The sequence below is a fragment of the Scyliorhinus canicula genome, chromosome 4 (assembly GCF_902713615.1).
Source record: "Scyliorhinus canicula chromosome 4, sScyCan1.1, whole genome shotgun sequence".
NCBI classification, from domain to species: domain Eukaryota; kingdom Metazoa; phylum Chordata; class Chondrichthyes; order Carcharhiniformes; family Scyliorhinidae; genus Scyliorhinus; species Scyliorhinus canicula.
The window spans coordinates 181,515,069-181,537,389 of NC_052149.1; the positions used below are offsets into that span (position 1 = coordinate 181,515,069).

Here is a 22,321-nt window from a genome sequence, read left to right on the forward strand (position 1 = left end):
TGGTCAAATTCTGCTTGATGTCAAGGGCAGTCACTCTCACCTCACCTGGGGAGTTCAGCTTCATTGGATTGACATGAGGGCCATGGGGGAGTCGATATGGGGCATGGGTTGGCATGAAAGTTATCCAGAGACATTAGGGGGTAGGTTGGGGCATGGGTTGGCATTGACTATATGTGGGACCATTGGGTGGGGGTGGGGCATGGGCATTTGATGGGGGTGGATGAGGGGGTGTGAGGGGTGAGGGATAGAAGGCCTAAAATATTAGGAAACAATTGGGATGAAGTCCCAGAGAACCAATGCAGACATTGTAATCAGCCTGTCTCAGCATTCAGCAGTCCTCTCAGCCGCCTTCAATACACATAGGGTGGATAGTGGGCCCAAATCCATCCTGCACCAGCCCACTCCGCATCCACCCCCACAACCCCCAACCAACCCACAAAGAGTTCAATTAAAGAGAGTTTCTACTGAGGTGGATGTGGTGAGCCAGGAAGTTTCCCAATAATGCTAAACTGTTCGCAACTGAAACCCAGGCAAAGTAGACTGATGACATGCTAATTGGCCAGGGTGGATTTGTCCTTGTTGTGTTCAGAGCATACCTGGACAATTTTTTACATTGCCTGGTAGATTCCATTGCTTTAGCTGTACTGGAACAGTTTAGAAAGGGGCACGGCAAGTTCTAGAGCACAAGTCCTCAGTACTATTACTGGAATATTGTCAGGGCCCATAGCCTTTGTAGTACCCAGTGCCTTCAACCATTTCTTGATATCACACGGAGTGAATCGAATTGACTATGTCTGAAATCTATGTTACTGGGGACCTTCTGTGTAATGTGGGAAACAACATTGTGGAAAACACATGTATGCTGGAAATTTCGCCAGCTGCTAGAATCTATGTATCAGAGCTGGAACGGTGGCTGGTGTCACTTCGGATTATCCGTAAGGCTGAGATATTTGTGGATAACATGTTTAGAGAACTGATCGCACTGAATGGGTGACTGCCAGGCAGAGTAGAAATAGGCAGGTAGTTCAGGAGTTCTCTGGGGCCATATCCCTCTCAAACAGATTTGCTGCTTTGGATACTGTTGGGGGTAGCGACTTCTCAGGGGAATGCAGTGAAAGCTAAATCTGTGAAACCACAGGTGCTTCAACAGTGCAGACAGGGAGGAAAGAGAAGGGTAGCTATAATGATAGGCAATTCAATTGTAAGGGGAACAGCTAGGTGTTTCTGTGGCCACAAATGTGACTCCAGGATAGTATGCTGCCTCACTAATTCTAGGGTCCAGGATGTCACAGAGCAGCTGCATGATATTTTGGAGGCAGAGGGTGAAGAGCCAACAGTCGTGGTACACATTAGTACCAATGTCATAGGTTAACATAGAACATAGAACATAGAACAATACAGCGCAGTACAGGCCCTTCGGCCCACGATGTTGCACCGACATGGGAAGTCAAAAACTAAAGGCCATCTAACCTACACTATGCCATTATCATCCATATGCTTATCCAATAAACTTTTAAATGCCCTCAATGTTGGCGAGTGCACTACTGTTGCAGGTAGGGCATTCCACGGCCTCACCACTCTTTGCGTAAAAAACCTACCTCTGACCTCTGTCCTATATCTATTACCCCTCAACTTAAGGCTATGTCTCCTCGTGCTAGTCACCTCCATCCGCGGGAGAAGGCTCTCGCTGTCCACCCTATCTAACCCTCTGATCATTTTGTATGCCTCTATTAAGTCATCTCTTAACCTTCTTCTCTCTAACGAAAACAACCTCAAGTCCATCAGCCTTTCCTCATAAGATTTTCCCTCCATACCAAGCAACATCCTGGTAAATCTCCTCTGCACCCATTCCAAAGCTTCCACGTCCTTCTTATAATGAGGCGACCAGAACTGTACGCAATACTCCAAATGCAGCCGTACTAGAGTTTTGTACAACTGCAACATGACCTCATGGCTCCGGAACTCAATCCCTCTACCAATAAAGGCCAACACACCATAGGCCTTCTTCACAACCCTATCAACCTGGGTGGCAACTTTCAGGGATCTATGTACATGGACACCGAGATCCTGGAACTGAATACAGCGAGTGAGATGATAAATTAAGAAACAGGAGCTCTCAAGTAGTTTTCTCAGGATTACACCCAGTCCCACGTGCTAGCAAGTGCAAAAATAGGAGGCTAGAAGAGTAGTACAGGAAGATGGGTTTCAGATTGCTGAGGCATCGGGACAGGTTCTGGGGAAGGTAGGACCTGTACAGACAGGATGGGTTACACCCCAACAGGACTGGGACCAATATCCTTCCAGGGGTGTTTGCTGGTGCTATCAGGGTGGCTTTAACCTCGTATGGTAGGGGGATGGGTACCTCAGCACGGAGTTAGAGGAGATGAAAAGTGGTGAAGAAACAAAAGGTTTAAAAAATGAAAGCAAAAGAGGAAGACATGGAAATAAAAGGCAAAACACAATCATTGGCTCTATTGTCCCTAGAGATCAGCTTAATGTAAGGAAAAGTTGCAAGTCCTGTATCACAATACATGTAGGATAAAAAACGAAAAAGAACTGATTGCACAAATATCAGTTTGATGACCATTACTGAGACATGGGGCTGGATTCTCTGTTTCAGAGACTATGTCCCCACGCCATCATGAAAACTGTGGGGCTGGAGACTCCACCCCGCCCCACCGCATTTCTGTTTCACCCTGCCGGCGGGATGCTCCATTACACCAGCTGGTCAATGGAGTTTCCCATTGTGGGGCAGCCCCATGCCGTCCGGAAACCCCCGGGTTGCCGGCAAAATGGAGCATCCCGTTGGTGGAGAATCCAGCCCGTGGTCTTTTACGCCAGAACAACTGCCACAGATCCACTGCTTTGCAGGGGGCTAGCAGGCAGCTGTCATGGAGCTCACAGCTCCGGCTGCTGATACGGTCCCCCGCACTACTGGATCAGAGGCCGCCAGCGGCCGTGCCATGCTCCATGGCGGACTCAGACCTGGACCGCGGAAATAATGCCCCCGATCGGCCACGCGCCCGAACCAGACCGTCCGCTCAAAAATACCCCAGTCCTGAATGAGGCCCCCCCCCCCCCCCCCCGTCCTCCGATTGGCCCGCCCCGACGAGATTCCCGAACGTCTCGGACCACATTAGAAGTACGCCGTCGGGAATTCGGCCGGTCGGGGGCGGAGAATAGGGGGCCGGCCTCTGGCAATGGCCTCAGTTGGTGGGGGGGGAGGGGTGGGGGTGGGGGGGGGGGGTGAATCGCCGAACTGGCACTGGTCCCGATTTCATGCGGGAAACTGAATTCTCCGCCCCGTCGACGAACACGATTTCGCCATCAGGTTGCAGAGAATCCAGCCCATGTTTGCAAGGAGATCAAAGTTGGGAAATCAATACTCATTTGACTTTTAGGAATGACAGGCAGGAATAAAAGTGGGTGGGGAAACTCTGCTAATAAGGAATGAAATAAGTTGTGAAGGACGATTTAGGCTCCGAGGGTGTGGAGTCAATTTGGGTGGAATGACAAATACCAAAGGAAGGAAAAGAGTGGTCGGAGTATCATATAGACATCCGAAAAGTAACCACATTGTAGGAAAGAGTTTAAATCAAGAAATTGATGGGCTGAATGTCCTCCCTGATGAGACCATCAATTCACCCGACACGTGGTTAGAAGTGAACAGTGGTTTTAATCGTCTTACAACAGAGCCTGTCTGCGACGAGATGAACTCGAGATGAACTGGCAGCAGGCTCACAGCAACTGACCTTTATACTTCCGGTTGGGGGAGGAGCCATGGGTGGGGCCAAGGGTGGAGCCCAGTACAAACTCCTCATCTCCCCCTATGGGCAGGGCCGCGCGATTACACATAATCTAGTACAAAGTTCAGGCTCAACACATGTGGTACAATACAGTGTGAATTATTAGGGTTTATAATTCACCACACTCCCAATGCACTGTAGGGATTGTAGAAAAGAGTTTAAATCAAGAAATTGATGGACTGAATGTCCTCCTAATGCACTGTAGGGATTCTCTGAAGAAAAAAACACATGCATGTAAAAAGAGCACTGCATTAATCATGGGTGACTTTAATTTTCATATAGATTGGACTAATCAAATTGGAAACGGCAGTCAAGAGAATGAATTAATAGAGCGCATTTTGGATGGGTTTTTTTTTGCAGCAATATGTTATGCAGCCAACTAGGAATCAGGCTATTTTTTATCTGGTAATATATAATGAGATAGGTTTAATAAATTATCTCAAGGTTAAGGATCCCCTAGGAAGTAGTGATCACAGTATGATAAAAATTTAGCATTCAGATCGGGTGTGAGAAAATAATAATAATAATAATAATTGGGACTGTAATACCAGTGTTAAACTTAAAGAAAGGAATTACAATGGTATGAGGATGGAATTGGCAGAAGTGGACCGGTCAAAAAGATTAATAGTTACATAAGCAGTGGAAGACATTTAAGGAGATAATTCATGACTCCCAGTAAACATATATCCCAATAAGGAGGAAAGGCTCTAAGGGGAAGAAGTAACTACCATGCATAACCAAATAAGTTAAGGAGGGTGTTAATTTGAAAGCAAAAACAAATAAGCTGGCAAATGTCAGCGGTAGGCCAAAAGAGTGGGATAGATTCAGAATGCAGACTAAATAATTATCAAGAAGGAGAAAATAAAGTGAGAGCAAGCTAGTGAGAAACATAAAAACAGACAAGATGTGCTGTTTTTCAGTACATTAAAAGGAACAGAGAAGAAAAATAAAGAATTGGCCCCTTAGAGAATGGGCGCAATTCAGTAGAAAATAAGGGAAAGTCTGCTTTTGGGTATGTTTAGTGGCATGTTTCTTGGCGGCTGCAGCACCAAGAATCACCCCGCTATTTGATGGCACTGCTGGTTTTTTTGGCCTCGGGGAGTTTCTCTCCGTCACGGTCACATTCAGGAGGCCGTCCTGAACTGGCAAGCTGATCTCGTCACAGTACCGCCTCCTCGCAGATCGGAGCACCATTTTGGAAGGCTGCCCCGATCTCTAGACCTCCCCTTTCAGAACCCCCCTGTCCCCAGCTTTCAGGAACCTCTCCCCTTCACCTGTCGCAAATCTTTTCTAGGGCACTCGAACCCCCCATCACCCCTGTTCTTTGTAGGCATGCCCCCCCCCTCCGAACCCGACATTGCCAACCTGGCACCAAGGTGCCCTGGCACTTCCAGCTTGGCAGTGCCAAGGTTCCAGGGAGAGTGCCAGAGTACCACTCTGTCCTGACCATTTGGGGACCACCCCTAATGGCCTGTGAGACCCTCCCCCCTCCCCCCTCCGAGGTGCAGTCACGCTGGTCCACGTTTATGGCAACAAGCACTAAATGGCGCCCCGGCAAGATCTCGCAGACAAAGCTGTTTCCTCCTGGATGCTGGGTGCATACGGCACCTGGGTAGGCTAATTTAAATATGCATATCTGGATCTGGGCCAACAAGGGTGAGATCCACATCGCCCCAGGCAGAGCGAGTTAGGTGACTCGCGATCGGTCCCGCACCTGATGCGGAGCCCAGTTTGGCGCTCTCACACGATTAATCCTTTGTGCCCAGATCTGTACCGGGCACAAAACTGCCGCTGAACCATGCCCAATGAAACTGGGGAAGTAATTATGGGGAACAATGAAATGACAGAGGATTTAAATAAATACTTTGCATCAGTCTTTACTATTGAGGATATGACAAGTATCTCCAAAATAGTAAAAAAATACGGGAGAGGAATTATATACAGTCACCATCACTAGAGAATTAGCTTTAGGCAAACTAACGGACTAAAGGCTGACAAGTCTGCTGGACCTGATGGTTTGCATCCCAGGATCATAAAGGAGGGAGCTACGGAGATCATGGATGCATTGGTATCATTATCCAAAAATCTTTGGATTCTGGAACTGTGCCAAAGGATTAGAAATCTGCCAATGTGACATCCTTGATCACAAAGGGAGGGAGGCAGTCTGCAGGAAACTAGTTCAGTTAGTCTAACATCAGTTATTAGTAAACTATTAGCATCAATTATCAAGGAGAGAATATCAGTGCATTTGAAAGTCCATATCTGATCAAGCAGAGTCAACAGGTTTCATGAAGGGGAAATCATGTCTGGAAAATGTACTAGAGTTCTTTGAGGAGGTTTCAGCCAGAGTAGATAGAGGAGAACCAGTTGATGTTTTATATTTGGATTTTCAAAAGGCATTTGACAAGGTGCCACACAAAAAGCTACTACACAAGATAGGAGCTTATGGAGTTGTAGGTCTGGCATGGATAGAGAGTTGGCTAACTACAGGAAGCAGCGAGTCGCGATAAGGGGGTCTTCCTCAGTTTGGAGAGCAGTAACCAATAGAGTGCCATAGCTATTAGTGCTGGAACTGCAGCTCTTCACAATATATATTAATTATTTAGAAGAAGAAACAGAGTGTACTGAGGCAAAGTTTGCAGATGAAACAAAGGTGGGAGGGAAGGCAGGTTGTAAGGAAGATATAAATAGTTTACAAAGAGATATTGACAGGTTAAGTGAGTCAGCAGAAAATTGGCAAATGGAATTCAAAGTTGGGAAATGGGAGATTGTTCATTTTGGAAGAGATAATGAGAAGGCGGATTAGTATTTAAATGGAGAGAGACTTCAGAAAGCTGTATCAGAAAGGGAAGTGAGGGTCCTTGTTGATGAAAGCTAGCATATAGGTGCAAAAGGTAACAGTGAAGGCAGATAGAATGTTGGTTTTTATTTCAACAGGACTGGAGTATAAAAATAAAGAGGATTTGTTGCAGCTGTACAAGGTACTAGTGAGACTACCTTTAGAATACCGTAAACAGTTTTGGTCCCCATATTTCAGAAAAGATTTGTTATCAATGAAGGCCGGACAGAGGAGGTTTACTAGGTGTGGTAGGCTATATTAGGGTTTTCGCCGTCCCTAGGTGGGATGTACCTTATACTGTAGTATGACTGGTAGAACCTGCTGCTGGTTCCTCCCAGCAGGCGGAGCATAAGCGTCTGTGTTTAACCCACAGCAGCCATTCTGGACCGGAGCTGCTGGGGTAACTACTTGTTCATTTAAGCCTTCAATTTGACTACAATCTCGCTTCAGTAGTGATTGATCGTGCATCACTAGGATGATCCCGGTTATGGAGGAACTGCTATATGAGGAAAGATCAAACAGGTTGGGTTTGTACTCCTTGGAGTTGAGAAGAATGAGAGGTGATATGATTGAAACATATAAGATTCTTAGGGAGTTAGACAGGGTAAATGTTGGGGGAGATGTTTCCACTCATGGGAGAGTGTAGGATCAGAGGGCATAGACTCAAAATAAGAGGGTGCTCATTTAAGATGGATTTGTTTAAGGAAGAAATTGTTTTTTCAAGAGCGATGAAACTTTGAAATTATTTATCCTCGGGAGCTGTGGAGACTGAGTCCTTGAACATTTCAAGGCTGAGGTCGATATGTTTTTAATCAGTCAGGAATTAAGGGTTACAGAGAAGTCAGGCAAGTGGACTTACTGAGTGTTAGATCAACCATGATCTTACTAAATGGCAGAGCAGGCTTGAAGGGCTAAATGGCCTACTCCTGTTCCTATTCCTTGTGGTCTTGTGGAGTCAGCCAAGTTGGATCATCCAATCGGCATTTCTGGCTGAAGGTTATTGCGCATGCTTCAGGTACATCTTCTGCACTGTTGTGCTTGGCTCCACCATTGAGGATGGGTATATTTGTGGAGCCTCTTCCTCAAGTGTGTTGTTTAATTGTCCACCACCATTCACAGTTGGATGTGGTGGGATTGTAGAACTTAGATCTGATCCATTGGCTGCAGGATTGCTTATCTGCCTATTGCTTGCTGCTTATGCTGTTTGGCATACAAGTAGCCCTGCATTGTAGCTTCACTAGGTTGGCACCTCATTTTTAGGTAACCCTGGTGTTGCTTCTGGCATGCCCTCCTGCACTCTTCATCAAACGAAGGTTGATCCCCTGGCTTGGTGGTAATGGCAGAGTGGGGGATATGGCCATAAAGCTACAGATTGTGGTTGAGTACAATTTTGTTGCTGCTGATGCCCACAACAGCTCATGGATGCTCAGTCTTGAGTTGCTCGATCTGTTCCACTTCCAGTCCATTTAGCACGGTGGTAGTGCCACACAACACGATGGAGTATATCCTCAACGTGAATATGGAACTTTGTCCCCACAAAGGCAATGCAGTCGACACACAGCTGTCACTGTCATGGACAGATGCATCTGCAGCAGGCAGTTTGGTGAGGATGACGTTAAGTTTGTTCTTCCCTCTTGTTGGTTCCCTAACCCCTTGCCCCAGTCTAGCAGCTATCTTTTAGGAGTCAACCAGCTTGGTCTGTAGTGGTGCGACTGAACCTTATTGAAGTCTCCCAACAAGAGTACATTCTGCACACTTTCCATCCTCAGTCTTCCTCTAAGTGGTGTTCAACATGGAGGAATACTGATTCATCAGCCTAAATGGTGGGGAAGTGGGGTGGGAGTGCGAGTGGTTGGTATGTGGTAATTAGCAGGAGGTTTCCTTGCCCATGTTTGACATGATGGCCCAGAGTTGAAGTTTAGAACTCCCTGGTCAACTCCCTCCCTACCATTGTGCCACCACCTCTGCTGGGTCTGTCCTGCTGGTGGGACAGGACATACCCAGGGATGGTGATGGTGGTGTCTGGAACATTGTCTGTAGGGTATAATTCCGTGAGTATGATTGTGTCAGGCTATTACTTGACTAGTCTGTGGGACAGCTCTCCCAATTTTGGCACAAGCTCCCAGATGTTAGTAAGGAGGCTTTTGCAGGACTCATGGGGTGGTTTTGCCGTTATAATTTCTGGTGCCTAGGTCAGTCCCAGGTGACCTGTCGGCTTCATTCCTTTTAGTGTTTTTGTCGTGTTTGAATACAACTGAGTGGGTTGCTAGGCCATCTCAGTGGACATTGAAGAGACAACTACATTGCTGTGGGTCTAGAGTGACGTGTGGGCCGGACCAGGTTAGGATGGCAGGTTTCCTGACCTAAAGGACGTTAGAGAACCAGATGAGTTTCTACAACAATCAAAATGTTTTCATGGTCATCCATTGTTAAGATTTTTTATTCCTGATTTTTTTATTGAACTCACATTCCGCCATCTGCCATGGTGGGATGTTTCAAACCCAGATTCCCAGAGCATTACCTTGGGTCTCTGGATTACTCGTCCAGCTACATTATGCCACCACCTCACCTGCCTCCCCTGCATTAAATATTAAACTGGCAGTCTTTAGGTAATATATGTTTGTACTGTGAACTTCAAAAACTTGGGTCGGGTACTTAAAAACAATGTTGTTATAAGGGACAAATGCAGATAAAGCAAGATCGGGGCTGCCGGATAAAATGGTGCCCTGATCGGCAAGGAGCCTTTCCTAAAGCCCGCCAGCAGGAACGCCCTCTAAGTGCTGGCTCGGCAGGGAGAAACTCCCCGAGGCAAAAAAACCTGGCAAAGTGCCACTGATTAGCGAGATGTTTCTTGGCACTGCAGCCGCTGAGAAATACCCCATGAAATGTGGCGTTCAGCGGACTTTTAACTACAGTCCACTGAATCGTGCCGAAGGTTTCTGTGCCAGCAGTATTGTGAGGCAAGTTTAAGGCATAGTGAATAGTTGTTGTCATTGTTCTGCTTTGCCGGCATCTGTAAAGTGATTCAAAATCAGTTGTTGCCAAACAAGTAACTATATACAATGTAGAGTGATTGTTCGCACCTGTTCTTTAATATTTGAGGAAATGTCATTAACCAGACCCAACTCAAATCACCCGAGTATTTTGTGCAATCTAAGTGAAATGTTCAGACCACAGTCTGAGTTAATAGAATTGCAACAGCAAAGCAAAATTTTAACAGAATCATTAATTTAGGCTCAGAAGTTCATCACTTAAGCATTTTCTTGCAAGTATTTTTAGATAGTGTTACATGTACATGACATTACCCTAATTAAACAACTTTTGCAGTTCAAAATTGAATCTTTCCTTATTTTTAAATATGATTTTGTTTTCATTGTCCTGCTCTGGTGAGGAACTTTATTTCAATTTATTTGTTGTTTGAACAATAAATCTGACAAGTCAAAAAAGTTATTTCCTATCAAGGAAAAATGTATATAACGCTAATTGAATTTATTCACGGCAGAGAAAAGAGATGTTGATATCTATATTGAATTGCAACTTTTGTTAGATATAGGGATCTTATTTTAGATATCTGATCTTAGCTTCTCAAAGGGAACCTTTGTGTTGACTGATGAGATTATAAAACAAAGAATAAAGAACAAAGAAAAGTACAGCACAGGAACAGGACCTTTGGCCCTCCAAGCCCGTGCCGACCATGCTGCCCGACTACACTACAATCTTATATACTTCCTGGGTCCGTATCCCTCTATTCCCATCCTATTCATGTATTTGTCAAGATGCCCCTTAAATGTCACTGTCATCCCAGCTTCCACCACCTCCTCCGGCAGCGAGTTCCAGGCACCCACTACCCTCTGTGTAAAAAAGCTTGCCTCGTACATCTACTCTAAACCTTGCCCCTCGCACCTTAAACCTATGCCCCCTAGTAATTGACCCCTCTACCCTGGGGAAAAGCCTCTGACTATCCACTCTGTCTATGCCCCTCATAATTTTGTAGACCTCGATCAGGTCGCCCCTCAACCCCTGTCGTTCCAGCGAAAACAAACCGAGTTTATTCAACTGCTCCTCATAGTTAATGCCCTCCATACCAGGCAACATCCTGGTAAATCTCTTCTGCACACTCTCTAAAGCCTCCACATCCTTCTGGTAGTGTGGCGACCAGAATTGAACACTATATTCCAAGTGTGGCTTAACTAAGGTTCTATACAGCTGCAACATGACTTGCCAATTCTTATACTCAATGCCCCAGCCAATGGAGGCAAGCATGCCATATGTCTTCTTGACTACCTTCTCCACCTGTGTTGCCCCTTTCAGTGACCTGTGGACCTGTACACCTAGATCTCTTTGACTTTCAATACTCTTGAGGGGTCTACCATTCACTGTATATTCCTTACTTACCTGCATTAGACCTTCCAAAATGCATTACCTCAAAAAATGATTTGTAATGCCATACTACACCACACTATTTTGAAGAAAACTTTGAAATGTGAAGCTGAAGACAATCCATCATCAGAAATCTAAACGTTAATGTACACTGAAGGATTCAGTCGTGACAGTGTTAATGAATTAAACCAACTGGGAGGAAATGCAAAGAACGTGCATTTTCAAAAGGTGTTTGATAAATGCCACAGAAGAAACTTTTTTATTCAATTAAGGCACACTGCATTTAATGGATTGACAAAACATAGAAAGGAATTTGGTTAAAGCACAGAAAACAGGGGAAACTGGCTAGTGGGTTTATGTTTTTGGAGTGGAGGGCACTTGTCATTGTTAGCCTGAAGTTATAATTGTTTCCGTGTTTTAGGTGCTTTACTTTAGAAAGTATGTAACGGCCACAGATAGGGTGCAGAAGAGATCAAATAAGATGCTATCAGAGCTGATAGGTTTTTGTTACGATTAGAGTCTTGAGGAAGTATGGGGGTGAAACTAGTTTACACCAGCAGTACAAAACAAGCTCCTCACAAATAAGCAAGCATTTCACACCACACCAGATTTTATTGAGGTCAGTGAGAAAGGAAATGGTGCCCTTTGTAAAACGTGCAGTTGATTCATTATGAGCCCATTGTCCACTCCCGATTAGAAAATGGGTGTCCAATCTTTTCATGTGAGGGGTTGCATTTAAATGTTTTTCTCACTCAAGGGGCCAAATATTCAGAAATATAGGAAGTGGTCTTCCCAAAAGGGAACAAAGTTCCCTCGCGAGCATGTTTGGCCACGTGCTTCCCGGCACTCACAGTGCCAAGAAACACATCGCTATTCAACGTGACTCACTTCCAATAAAGGACCCAAACGGGGAACATGCGGCCATGGCCGCACATAGCCCCATTCCCATTTTTTACAACGGGGAATTCCGCTCGGCAGAACTCTTGTTATAGAGAGAGATCGGAACACCATTTATAAATGGAGTCCCGGTCTCAGAGGCCCCCAAAAGAATCCGCAACCTCACCCCAGCCTGAACAGAATGTGGGGGGGGGGGTGGGGGGGGGGCAGCCTGAACACAATGTGATGTAACACCGACGGAGGATAACACCTGCCCAATCATGCACACACAAAAAATGCCAGCTTGACACCTTGGCAGTGCCAACCTGATACCCTGGTTGCTGGCACTGCCAGTTGCACCAGAAATGCCAGGGCACCACCCTGCCCAAAGGACATGCAGCTGGGGGCTTCCGATCCTGTGGCATTCCATCTGGCCCCCATTTGTGTGGACCAGTAGCAAACAGCGCTCACCTGAGATCCCCAAGGCAAAGGGATTGAATCTCAATGTCTCAGATACCTTGGGAATCTGCACATTAGAGTAAGGCTTACTGTCTCGCTCTAATACGCAGATTTGCTAAAATGTGATCCCGCCCATTGTGGGCTGGTTTCCCCTTGCAACGGTCTCACAAGATTGCGTTTTATCAAAATAGATGATTTGAGAGGCTGACATGCATGATGCACATGCACTGCAGGTTTGTTGATTTGGCAACTATCACCAGCTGTATGCTCAGCTGAAACTATTATGTTGCATAAAATTTCAAGTCTGTGGTTACCTCACTGTAATTGAGAGAGCTGTTCTTGTTGAAGTAGTCTGCCTGTCGGAAAGTGCAAAGTGATGGTATTTTTGAAGAGCTGTATATGCATAGGTCTTCATTAATCTTCTATAAAATGCACCTATCGTGCTGTGATTCTTCTCCCCATGTTGTCTGAATAATACTCAAAATCTCTTTGAAAGCAACATACGATAACATTACTTGGGCAGCACGGTAGCATTGTGGATAGCACAATCGCTTCACAGCTCCAGGGTCCCAGGTTTGATTCCAGCTTGGATCACTGTGCGGAGTCGGCACTTCCTCCCCGTGTGTGCGTGGGTTTCCTCCGGGTGCTCCGGTTTTCTCTCACAGTTCAAAGATGTGCAAGTTAGGTGGATTGGACATGATAAATTGCCCTTAGTGTCCAGAATTGCCCTTAGTGTTGGGTGGGGTTACTGGGTTATGGGGATAGGGTGGAGGTGTTAACCTTGGGTAGGGTGCTCTTTCCAGGAGCCGGTACAGACTCGATGGGCCGAATGGCCTCCTTCTGCACTGTAAATTCTATGAACACGTAGGCTACAGTTTAATGCATCTATCAGGAAGGGTGCAACATGTTTCACTAATGGAATTTCTCCCACAATAACAATTAAGGACAGTAGCAGTGCCTGGCAAAGAACTACACAGAAATCAGAAAAATAGAAAGGCACCTCGAATAGTAGGAATGCAACTGAGGCTGCACGGTAGCATAGTGGTTGGCACAGTTGCTTCACAGCTCCAGGGTCCCAGGTTCGATTCCCGGCTTGGGTCACTGTCTGTGCGGAGTCTGCACATTCTCCCCATGTGTGTGGGTTGCCTCCGGGTGCTCCGGTTTGCTGCCACAGTCCAAAGGTGCGCGGGTTGTAGTGATCTCTGTATGTGCATGTACATAAGGGGTTAATGTGTGAACAGTGGCACTAGATGATCACTAGAGGACCGGACCAACAGTGGTATAAAATAAACCACATTGGGTCTCTCTGTCTCTCTTTTGGATGGGCTGTGACCAGGACAGGAGTATCAGATGAGCTCAGATGGTTAGTATAATTACTGTAGTTAGATCATGTTAACCTTATCACCAGTATCAATGTTAAAGTAAAGCACTCACGTAATTATTGTTATAGTTTCTCAATAAACCTTTTGTTACTACTTGACGAGTTCCAGTCTTCTTCATCAAGATTCAGAAGACTTCATCGGTAACCAAGGTTTGAGTAACACATATTACACTCCGTAGAATATCAAAACAAACAGAGAAGTGTAATAAAAGATAATACAGGAGCGTAATAAAAGGCGGGTTAGGTGGATTGGTCATGCTAAATTGCCCATAGAGTCCAAAACGTTTAAGTGGGGTTACGGGAATAGGGTGGAGGTGGGGGCTTGGTTAGGGTGCTCTTTCCAAGGGCCGGTGTAGACTCGATGGGCTGCATGGCCTCCATCAGAACTGTAAATTCTATGATAACTGAAGGAATAGGTGTTCCGTGCTGTCCCATTCTAATTGAGCACCGAACATCTGCAGCACTAGTCAGGCGCTCCAAATGTGATATGGGAGCATCTTGTAATTTAAGTAAACATCGAGGTGTTACTGAACCAAAAGCACAACAGATGTGCAAGCTGTAGGTGCCACAGACATTTGTAAGTCATATAATGCTGTACATTAAAGATCAGTGTTCAGAAGGCCTCAGCACTATCTCGCATCAAGAACCAATGCCGGATCTGTTAGTGTATTATAGTTTCTGAAGATTGTGTTAGTGAGTCTCAAATCTGAATAATGAGGGAAAATATTGCTTGGAGAAGAAGCTCAGAGGTCCACTGATTAAACACTTCTGACAAAGCGATAAAATGCTGAAATTCCCAAGCAGAAGAAGAATTTGTAATAAGATTCATTTCAAGGCAATTAAGCCTGTAACCACCTTATTCATATGGACATCATCAGAAGTGGAACTTTTTATTTTATCTATTCATGGGATGAAACATCACCAGCAAAGCCAGCATTTATTGTTTATCCCCAATTGCTCTTGAGAAGTTCACTTATTAGTCCATTTCAGAGACAGTTAGAAATCAACCGCATTGTTAGGGGCCTCGAGTAACATATAGACCAGGCTGTACAAAGATGGTCAATTTGCAACTCTAAAACATATCAGCGAACCAAATATAGTTTATAATAGTCTGCCAGTTAAATGATCACCTTTATTGAGAGTGGCTGTGGTAAGGTTTTATACATGTCTCCAGATTATTAGTTGAAATTTCTGGATTATTAGTCCAGTAGTATAACCACAATGTTACTTATTTAAAATGACAGGATCAAGCAAGTGCACTGCTATGTTAGAATGTGATTCAGGAAGAAGTGAATCCAGCATCCTTTTAAAAAAAGACTTGCCCTGTGATAACCAGTTGCACAATTGGAAAAGTGGCAAATTTGAAACTATTGATCCTCTTTCATTGTACTAAAGTACCCTGCTGTCCCTCTTCTATCCATTATATGCCACTCGCCGAATCAGCTCTGGTGCCTGAATGTAAAATTTTGAATCATAGGATATATGATCAAAGGACAAGTAGGTATCCCACTGTTCCCTCCATTCCTCAATACCTGTTCCCAGGGATTTCTGGCCTTTTGAATGCAGCGTTCACTGTTAGAACAAAAGAATTAGGTGCAGGAGTAGGCCATCTGGCCCCTCGAGCCTGCTCCACCATTCAATGAGATCATGGCTGACCTTTTGTGGACTCAGGTCCACTTTCCGGCCCGAACACCATAACCTTTTATTCCTTTATTCTTCAAAAATCTATCTATCTTTACCTTAAAAACATTTAATGAAGGAGCGTCAACTGCTTCACTGGGCAAGGAATTCCATAGATTCACAACCCTTTGGGTGAAGACATTCCTCCTAAACTCAGTCCTAAATCTACTTCCCCTTATTTTGAGGCTATGCCCCCTAGTTCTGCTTTCACCCACCAGTGGAAACTGCCTGCCCGCATCTATCCTAGGTATTCCCTTCATAATTTTATATGTTTCTATAAGATCCCCCCTCATCCTCCAAACTCCAACGAGTACAGTCCCAGTCTACTCAACCTCTCCTCGTAATCCAACCCCTTCAGCTCTGGGATTAACCTTGTGAATCTCCTCTGCACACCCTCCAGCGCCAATACGTCCTTTCTCGGGTAAAGAGACCAAAACTGAACACAATACTCCAGGTGTGGCCTCACTAACACCTTATACAATTACAGCATAACCTCCCTAGTCTTAAACTCCATCCCTCTAGCAATGAAGGACAACATTCCATTTGCCTTCTTAATCACCAGTTGCACCTGTAAACCAACTTTTTGTGACTCATGCACTAGCACACCCAGGTCTCTCTGCACAGCAGCATGTTTTAATATTTTGACATTTAAATAATAATCCCTTTTGCTGTTATTCCTACCAAAATGGATAACCTCACATTTGTCAACGTTGTATTCCATCTGCCAGACCCTAGCCCATTCACTTAACCTATCCAAATCCCTCTGCAGACTTCCGGTATACTCTGCACTTTTTGCTTTACCACTCATCTTAATATCATCTGCAAACCTGGACACATTGCCCTTGGTCCCCAACTCCAAATCATCTATGTAAATTGTGAACAATTGTGGGCCCAACACTGATCCCTGAGGGACACCACTAGCTACTGATTGCCAACCAGAGAAACACCCATTAATCCCCACTCTTTGCTTTCTATTAATTAACCAATCCTCTATCCATGCTACTACTTTACCCTTAATGTCGTGCATCTTTATCTTATGCAACAACCTTTTGTGTGGCACCTCGTCAAAGGCTTTCTGGAAATCCAGATATACCACATCCATTGGCTCCCCGTTATCTACCGCACTGGTAATGTCCTCAAAAAATTCCACTAAATTAGTTAGGCATGACCTGCCCTTTATGAACCCATGCTGCATCTGCCCAATGGGACAATTTCCATCCAGATGCCTCGCTATTTCTTTCGTGATGATAGATTCCAGCATCTTCCCTACTACCGAAGTTAAGCTCACTGGCCTATAATTACCCACTTTCTGCCTACCTCATTTTTTAAACAATTGGTGTCACGTTTGCTAATTTCCAATCCGCCAGGACCACCCCAGAGTCCAGTGAATTTTGGTAAATTATCACTAGTGCATTTTCAATTCCCCTAGCCATCTCTTTTAGCACTCTGGGATGCATTCCATCAGGGCCAGGAGACTTGTCTACCTTTAGCCCCATTAGCTTGCCCATCACTACCTCCTTAGTGATAGCAATCATCTCAAGATCTTCACCTGTCATAGCTTCATTTCTATCAGTAATTTATTTGTGTCTTCCACTGTGAAGACCCACCCAAAAAACCTGTTCAGTTCCTCAGCCATTTCCTCATCTCCCACTATTAAGTCTCACTTCTTATCCTCTAAAGGACCAATATTTACCTTAGCCACTCTTTTTTGTTTTATATATTTGTAGAAACTTTTACTATCTGTTTTTATATTCTGAGCAAGTTTACTCTCATAATCTATTTTACTCTCCTTATAGCTTTTTTAGTAGCTTTTTGTTGCCCCCTAAAGATTTCCCAGCCCTCTAGTCTCCCACTATTCTTTGCCACTTTGTATGCTTTTTCCTTCAATTTGGTACTCTCCCTTATTTCCTTAGATATCCAAGGTCGATTTTCCCTCCTTCTACCATCCTTCCTTTTTGTTGGTATAAACCTTTGCTGAGCACTGTGAAAAATTGCTTGGAAGGTTCTCCATTGTTCCTCAACTGTTTCACCATAAAGTCTTTGCTCCCAGTCTACCTCAGCTAGTTCTTCTCTCACCCCATTGTAATCTCCTCTGTTTAAGCACAAAACACTAGTGTTTGATTTCACCTTCTCACCCTCCATCTGTATTTTAAAATCCACCATATTGTGATTGCTCCTTCTGAGAGGATCCCTAACTATGAGATCATTAATCAATCCTGTCTCATTACACAGGACCAGATCTAGGACCGCTTGTTCCCTTGTAGGTTCCATTACATACTGTTCTAGGAAACTATTGTGGATACATTTTATAAACTCCTCCTCAAGGCTGCCTTGACCGACCTGGTTAAACCAATCGACATGTAGATTAAAATCCCCCATGATAACTGCTGTACCATTTCTACATAAATCAGTTATTTCTTTGTTTATTGGCTGCCCCACCATAATGTTACTATTTGGTGGCCTATAGACTGCTCCTATCAGTGACTTTTTCACCTTACTATTCCTGATTTCCACCCAAATGGATTCAACCTGATCCTCCATTGCACCGATGTCATCCCTTACTGCCCAGATGTCATCCTTAAATAACAGAGCTACTCCACCCCCCTTACCATCCACTCTGTCCTTCCAAATAGTTTGATACCCTCGGATATTTAACTCCCAGTCGTGACCATCCATTAACCATGTTTCAGTAATGCCTACTAAATCAGTCATTCACGATGATTTGCGCCATCAACTCATTTACCTTGTTCCGAATACTACGGGCATTCAGGTAAAGTACACTTATGTTGGCTTTTATACCTCTGTTTTGAATCTTAACACCTCGATCAGTAACCTTTCCTAAGTTACATTTCCTCTATGTCATTTAATCTGATTTGCCTTCATTGCATGAATTTTATGAATATAAACGAGACGAGGGAAGAGAATGCACTATGTTAAGTTTGCGGATGACACAAAAATAGATGGGAAGGCAAGTGGTGAGGATAACAGTTTTCAGAGGGATATAGACAGGTTAGATGAATAGGCAAAAACTTGGCAGATGGAATATAATGTAGGAAAATGTGAAGTTATGAACATTGGTAAGAAGAATAAAGAAGCTGACTATTATTCAAATGGAGTAAGACTGCATAAAACTGTAACACAGAGGGATTTACACATCCTCGTGCATAAATCATGGAAAGTTAGCATGCAAGTTCAGCAGGTAATTGGGAAGGCAAAAACATTAGCCTTTATTTCAAAGGGAATGGAGTATAAAAACAGGGAAGTCCTCCTAAAACAATACAAGGCACAAGTTAGATCACATCTGGAATACTGTGAACAGTTTTGGTCTCCTTTATGTAAGGAAATATATACTAGCATTGGAGGCAGTCCAGAGAAGATTCACTAGGGTATGGAGTGAAGATGATCGAGGGTATGGAGTGATTTTCTTATGAGGAGCGGTTTAGTAAGTTGGGCCCGTACTCATTGGAGTTTAGAAGAATGAGAGGCAACCTTATTGAGACATATAGATATCTCAAGGGGCTTGACAGGGTAGATGCTGAGTCGATGTTTCCTCGTGTGGGAGAGTCTAAGATCAGAAAGTAATGGGTCGCCCATTTAAGACAGAGATGAGGAGAAATTTCTTCTATCAGAGAGTAATGAATCTGTGGAATTCCCTACAGCAGAGAGCTGAAGAAGCTGGTGTGTTAAGTATGCTCAAAGCTGAGATAGACAGATTTTAATCAGTGAGGGAATCAAGTGTTATAGTGGTAAGGTGGGAAAGTGAAGTTGAAGATCACATCAGATCAGCCATGATCTCGTTGAATGGGGGAGCAGACGTAATGGGCCAAGTGGCCGACTTCTGCTCCTACGTCTTTTGACCTTATGGTCATCTATTTCACCATGGATGGAAACCCACAAACATTCATTTAACCCAAAGAAGAGAATAAAATGAGCTGTATTAATGGCATGTGATGACAATTCAGTATTGGCCTTATCTGTAAGTTAGAGGAGCTATGTGAAAAGAGCTGACAACAGTAGATGGCACAATACCAAAATGAGACTAATGCAGCAAGGTGTGGGGAAACAAATGGTTCCATACAGTTTTTCCACCCAGAAAAAAGAGTTTTATAAAGATTTTATTCTGTGAACATTAATTGGTATTGAAGTGACAAGAGACAAACTCTCAATTTCTTCTTAATTTATAGGGGTTAGTTTACTTATTCCACCAGAAGCCATTCCTCGAGGCAAGATTTATGAATTATATCTTACGGTCCACAAAAAGGAGGATGTGAGGTATGTAATAACTTAACCTTAAATCATGCTGCAATTCTCTTTCTACTTCTTCCTATATTTTCAGCAAAGTTATATGTTTATCCCTTCTATGCAAAGTCTAGGATCATCACAGGGGGGGGGGGGGGGCGGCGGCACGATGGCACAGTGGTTAGCACTGCTGCCTCACAGCACCAGGGACCCGGGTTAAATTCTGGCCCTGGGTGACTGTGCGGAGTCTGCACATGCTCCCCGTGTCTGTGTGGGTTTCCTCCGGGTGCTTGGGTTTCCTCCCACAGTCCAATGATATGCAGGTTAGGTGGATTGGTCTTGCTAAAATTACCCCTTACTGGCCAGAGATGCGCAGGTCAGGTGAGGTTATGGGGTTACAGGGACAGAGCAGGGCAGTGGGACTAGGTAGGTTGCTCTTTCAGAGCAGCGGTGCAAACTCGATGGCCGAGTGGCCTCCTTCTGCACTGTAGGGATTCTATGATTCTACGATCTGTATGGTATACATATAACTTTAGTGATCCGGAGCGTTGTACAGTCTGATGGTAACCTTTTTTTTTTACAAATCTTTTTATTGGTATTTCCCATATTTATAAGCAGTTCATAGATCATAGATCATAGAATTTACAGTGCAGAAGGAGGCCATTCGGCCCATCGAGTCTGCACCGGCTCTTGGAATGAGCACCCTACCCAAGGTCAACACCTCCACCCTATCCCCATAACCCAGTAACCCCACCCAACACTAAGGGCAATTTTGGACACTAAGGGCAATTTATCATAGCCAATCCACCTAACCTGCACAACTTTGGACTGTGGGAGGAAACCGGAGCACCCGGAGGAAACCCACGCACACACGGGGAGGATGTGCAGACTCCGCACAGACAGTGACCCAAGTCGGAATCGAACCTGGGACCCTAGAGCTGTGAAGCAATTGTGCTATCCACAATGCTACCGTGCTGCCCAGTTGAATTCATACACATCACATTCTTCTCGCCCGCGCTAATTTCCTTTATTATACAGAGAGGTTTAGTTTGTCCTTTGTTTAACTGACCCGATATGCATTTCATTGCCCTTTTGATTGGTCTATGGTTCCTCCCTCTCCTCTCCCCCCCCCCCCCCCCCCCCCCCCCCCCCCCACTCCCCTGGCTTCGGCTGTGCTTTTATTTTATTTTCCCGACAGAGTGGAGAAAAAAAAGAAAAAAAGGTAGGGAGTGTCCCCCCTTATCTCTTGTGGTTTCCCCACCTTCCTCTCCCCCCCCCCCCGCCCTCCACCACCCCACCCGCAGACCCCCCCCCCCCCCGCCCCCTTCCGGGTTGTGCAGTCTTTTGGTACTTTATCTATCTTGGTATTTAAAAAAAATTATTATTAGGTAACTCCTCGTTGCTGGCCTCAAACAGGTTTTGGAGCAGGCCGACAAACTGCCCCCAAGTATCCAGGAAGCCTTCCTCTGACCCTCGGGTGGCGTACTTAATCTTCTCCAGGTGGGGAAATTCCGAAAGGTCAATGAGCCAGTCTGCAGCTTTGGGCGGTGCTGCCGATCGCCAGCCGAGCAGGATTGTCCAGCGTGCGATTAGGGAAGCGAAAGCAAGGGCATTGGCCGCCTTCACCATGTGTAACCTCGACGATTGCCACTATCGGGCATGGCTTCACCCTCACCCCCACAACCTTGGACATTGGTTCGGAGAAGGCTGTCCAGAACCCAGCATGCTTGGGGCAAGCCCAAAACATGTGGGTGTGGATGGCTGGACCCCTCTGGCACCGCTCACATATGTCTTGCACCTCCAGGAAGAACCTGCTCATTCGGGTTCTGGTCAGGTGCACTCTGTGCACCACTTTGAGCTGCAATTGACTTAGCCTTGTGCTGGAGGAAGTGGAGTTCACCCTGCTCAGTGCTTCGCTCCAGAGTCCCCATCCTACCTCTGTCCCCAGTTCGTCCTCCCATTTTTGTCTGGTCTCGTCCAGTGGAGTCCAGACTCTGTCCAGTAGCTGTCAGTATATTTTCCCACATAGCCCCCCCCCACCTTTCTCATTGCTTGTGCCTATCAGGTCCTCTAGTAGTGTGGTTTCTGGGGCCCCGGGGTACCCTACTGTCTCTTTGCGGAGGAAGTGTTTTATTTGGAGGTGTCTCATTTCCTGTCGTTTTGCTAGCCTCCACTTCCTCGTCAGTTCATCTAGTGTCACCAGTCTGTGCCCTACATAGAAGTCCCCAACCGTCAATGTGCCCCCCCCCCCCACCTCCATTTTTTGAAGGTGGTATCCAGCATGGCTGGGGGAAATCTGTGATTGCCGCATACGGGAGCCATGGGGGACATTTTGGGAAGTGTTGTCTCAGTTGGGTCCACGTTCTCAGCGTGGCTGCTACCACTGGGCTCGTTGTGTACCTTGTTGAGGAGGATGTTGGGGAGTGCTGCTGTGGCCAGGGCCTGGAGAGTCATTCCTTTACAGGATGTCTCCTCCATTTATACCCAATCTGTGTTGCGTTCTTGTACCCATCCCCTCATTCTTTCTGCTGTTGCTGCCCAGTGATAGTATTGTAGGTTTGGTGAGGCCAAACCCCATTTGATTTTCCTTCTTTGCAGTGTCTGTTTGGGAATTCTCAGGTTCTCCCCCCCCCCCCCCACCCCCCCTCCCCCACACACACA

The 22,321-nt window shown here is 45.2% G+C and overlaps 1 protein-coding gene across 1 annotated transcript in view; it reads left to right on the top strand.

Annotated features, from left to right (window-relative positions):
- Positions 1-22,321, top strand: part of unc5a (unc-5 netrin receptor A) — a 717,175-nt gene that overhangs the window by 593,732 nt on the left and 101,122 nt on the right. Inside the window, exon 10 of the mRNA XM_038795643.1 lies at positions 19,606-19,693. Coding sequence (XP_038651571.1) covers positions 19,606-19,693 — 88 coding nt within the window. The remainder of the gene's footprint in view (positions 1-19,605; positions 19,694-22,321) is intronic.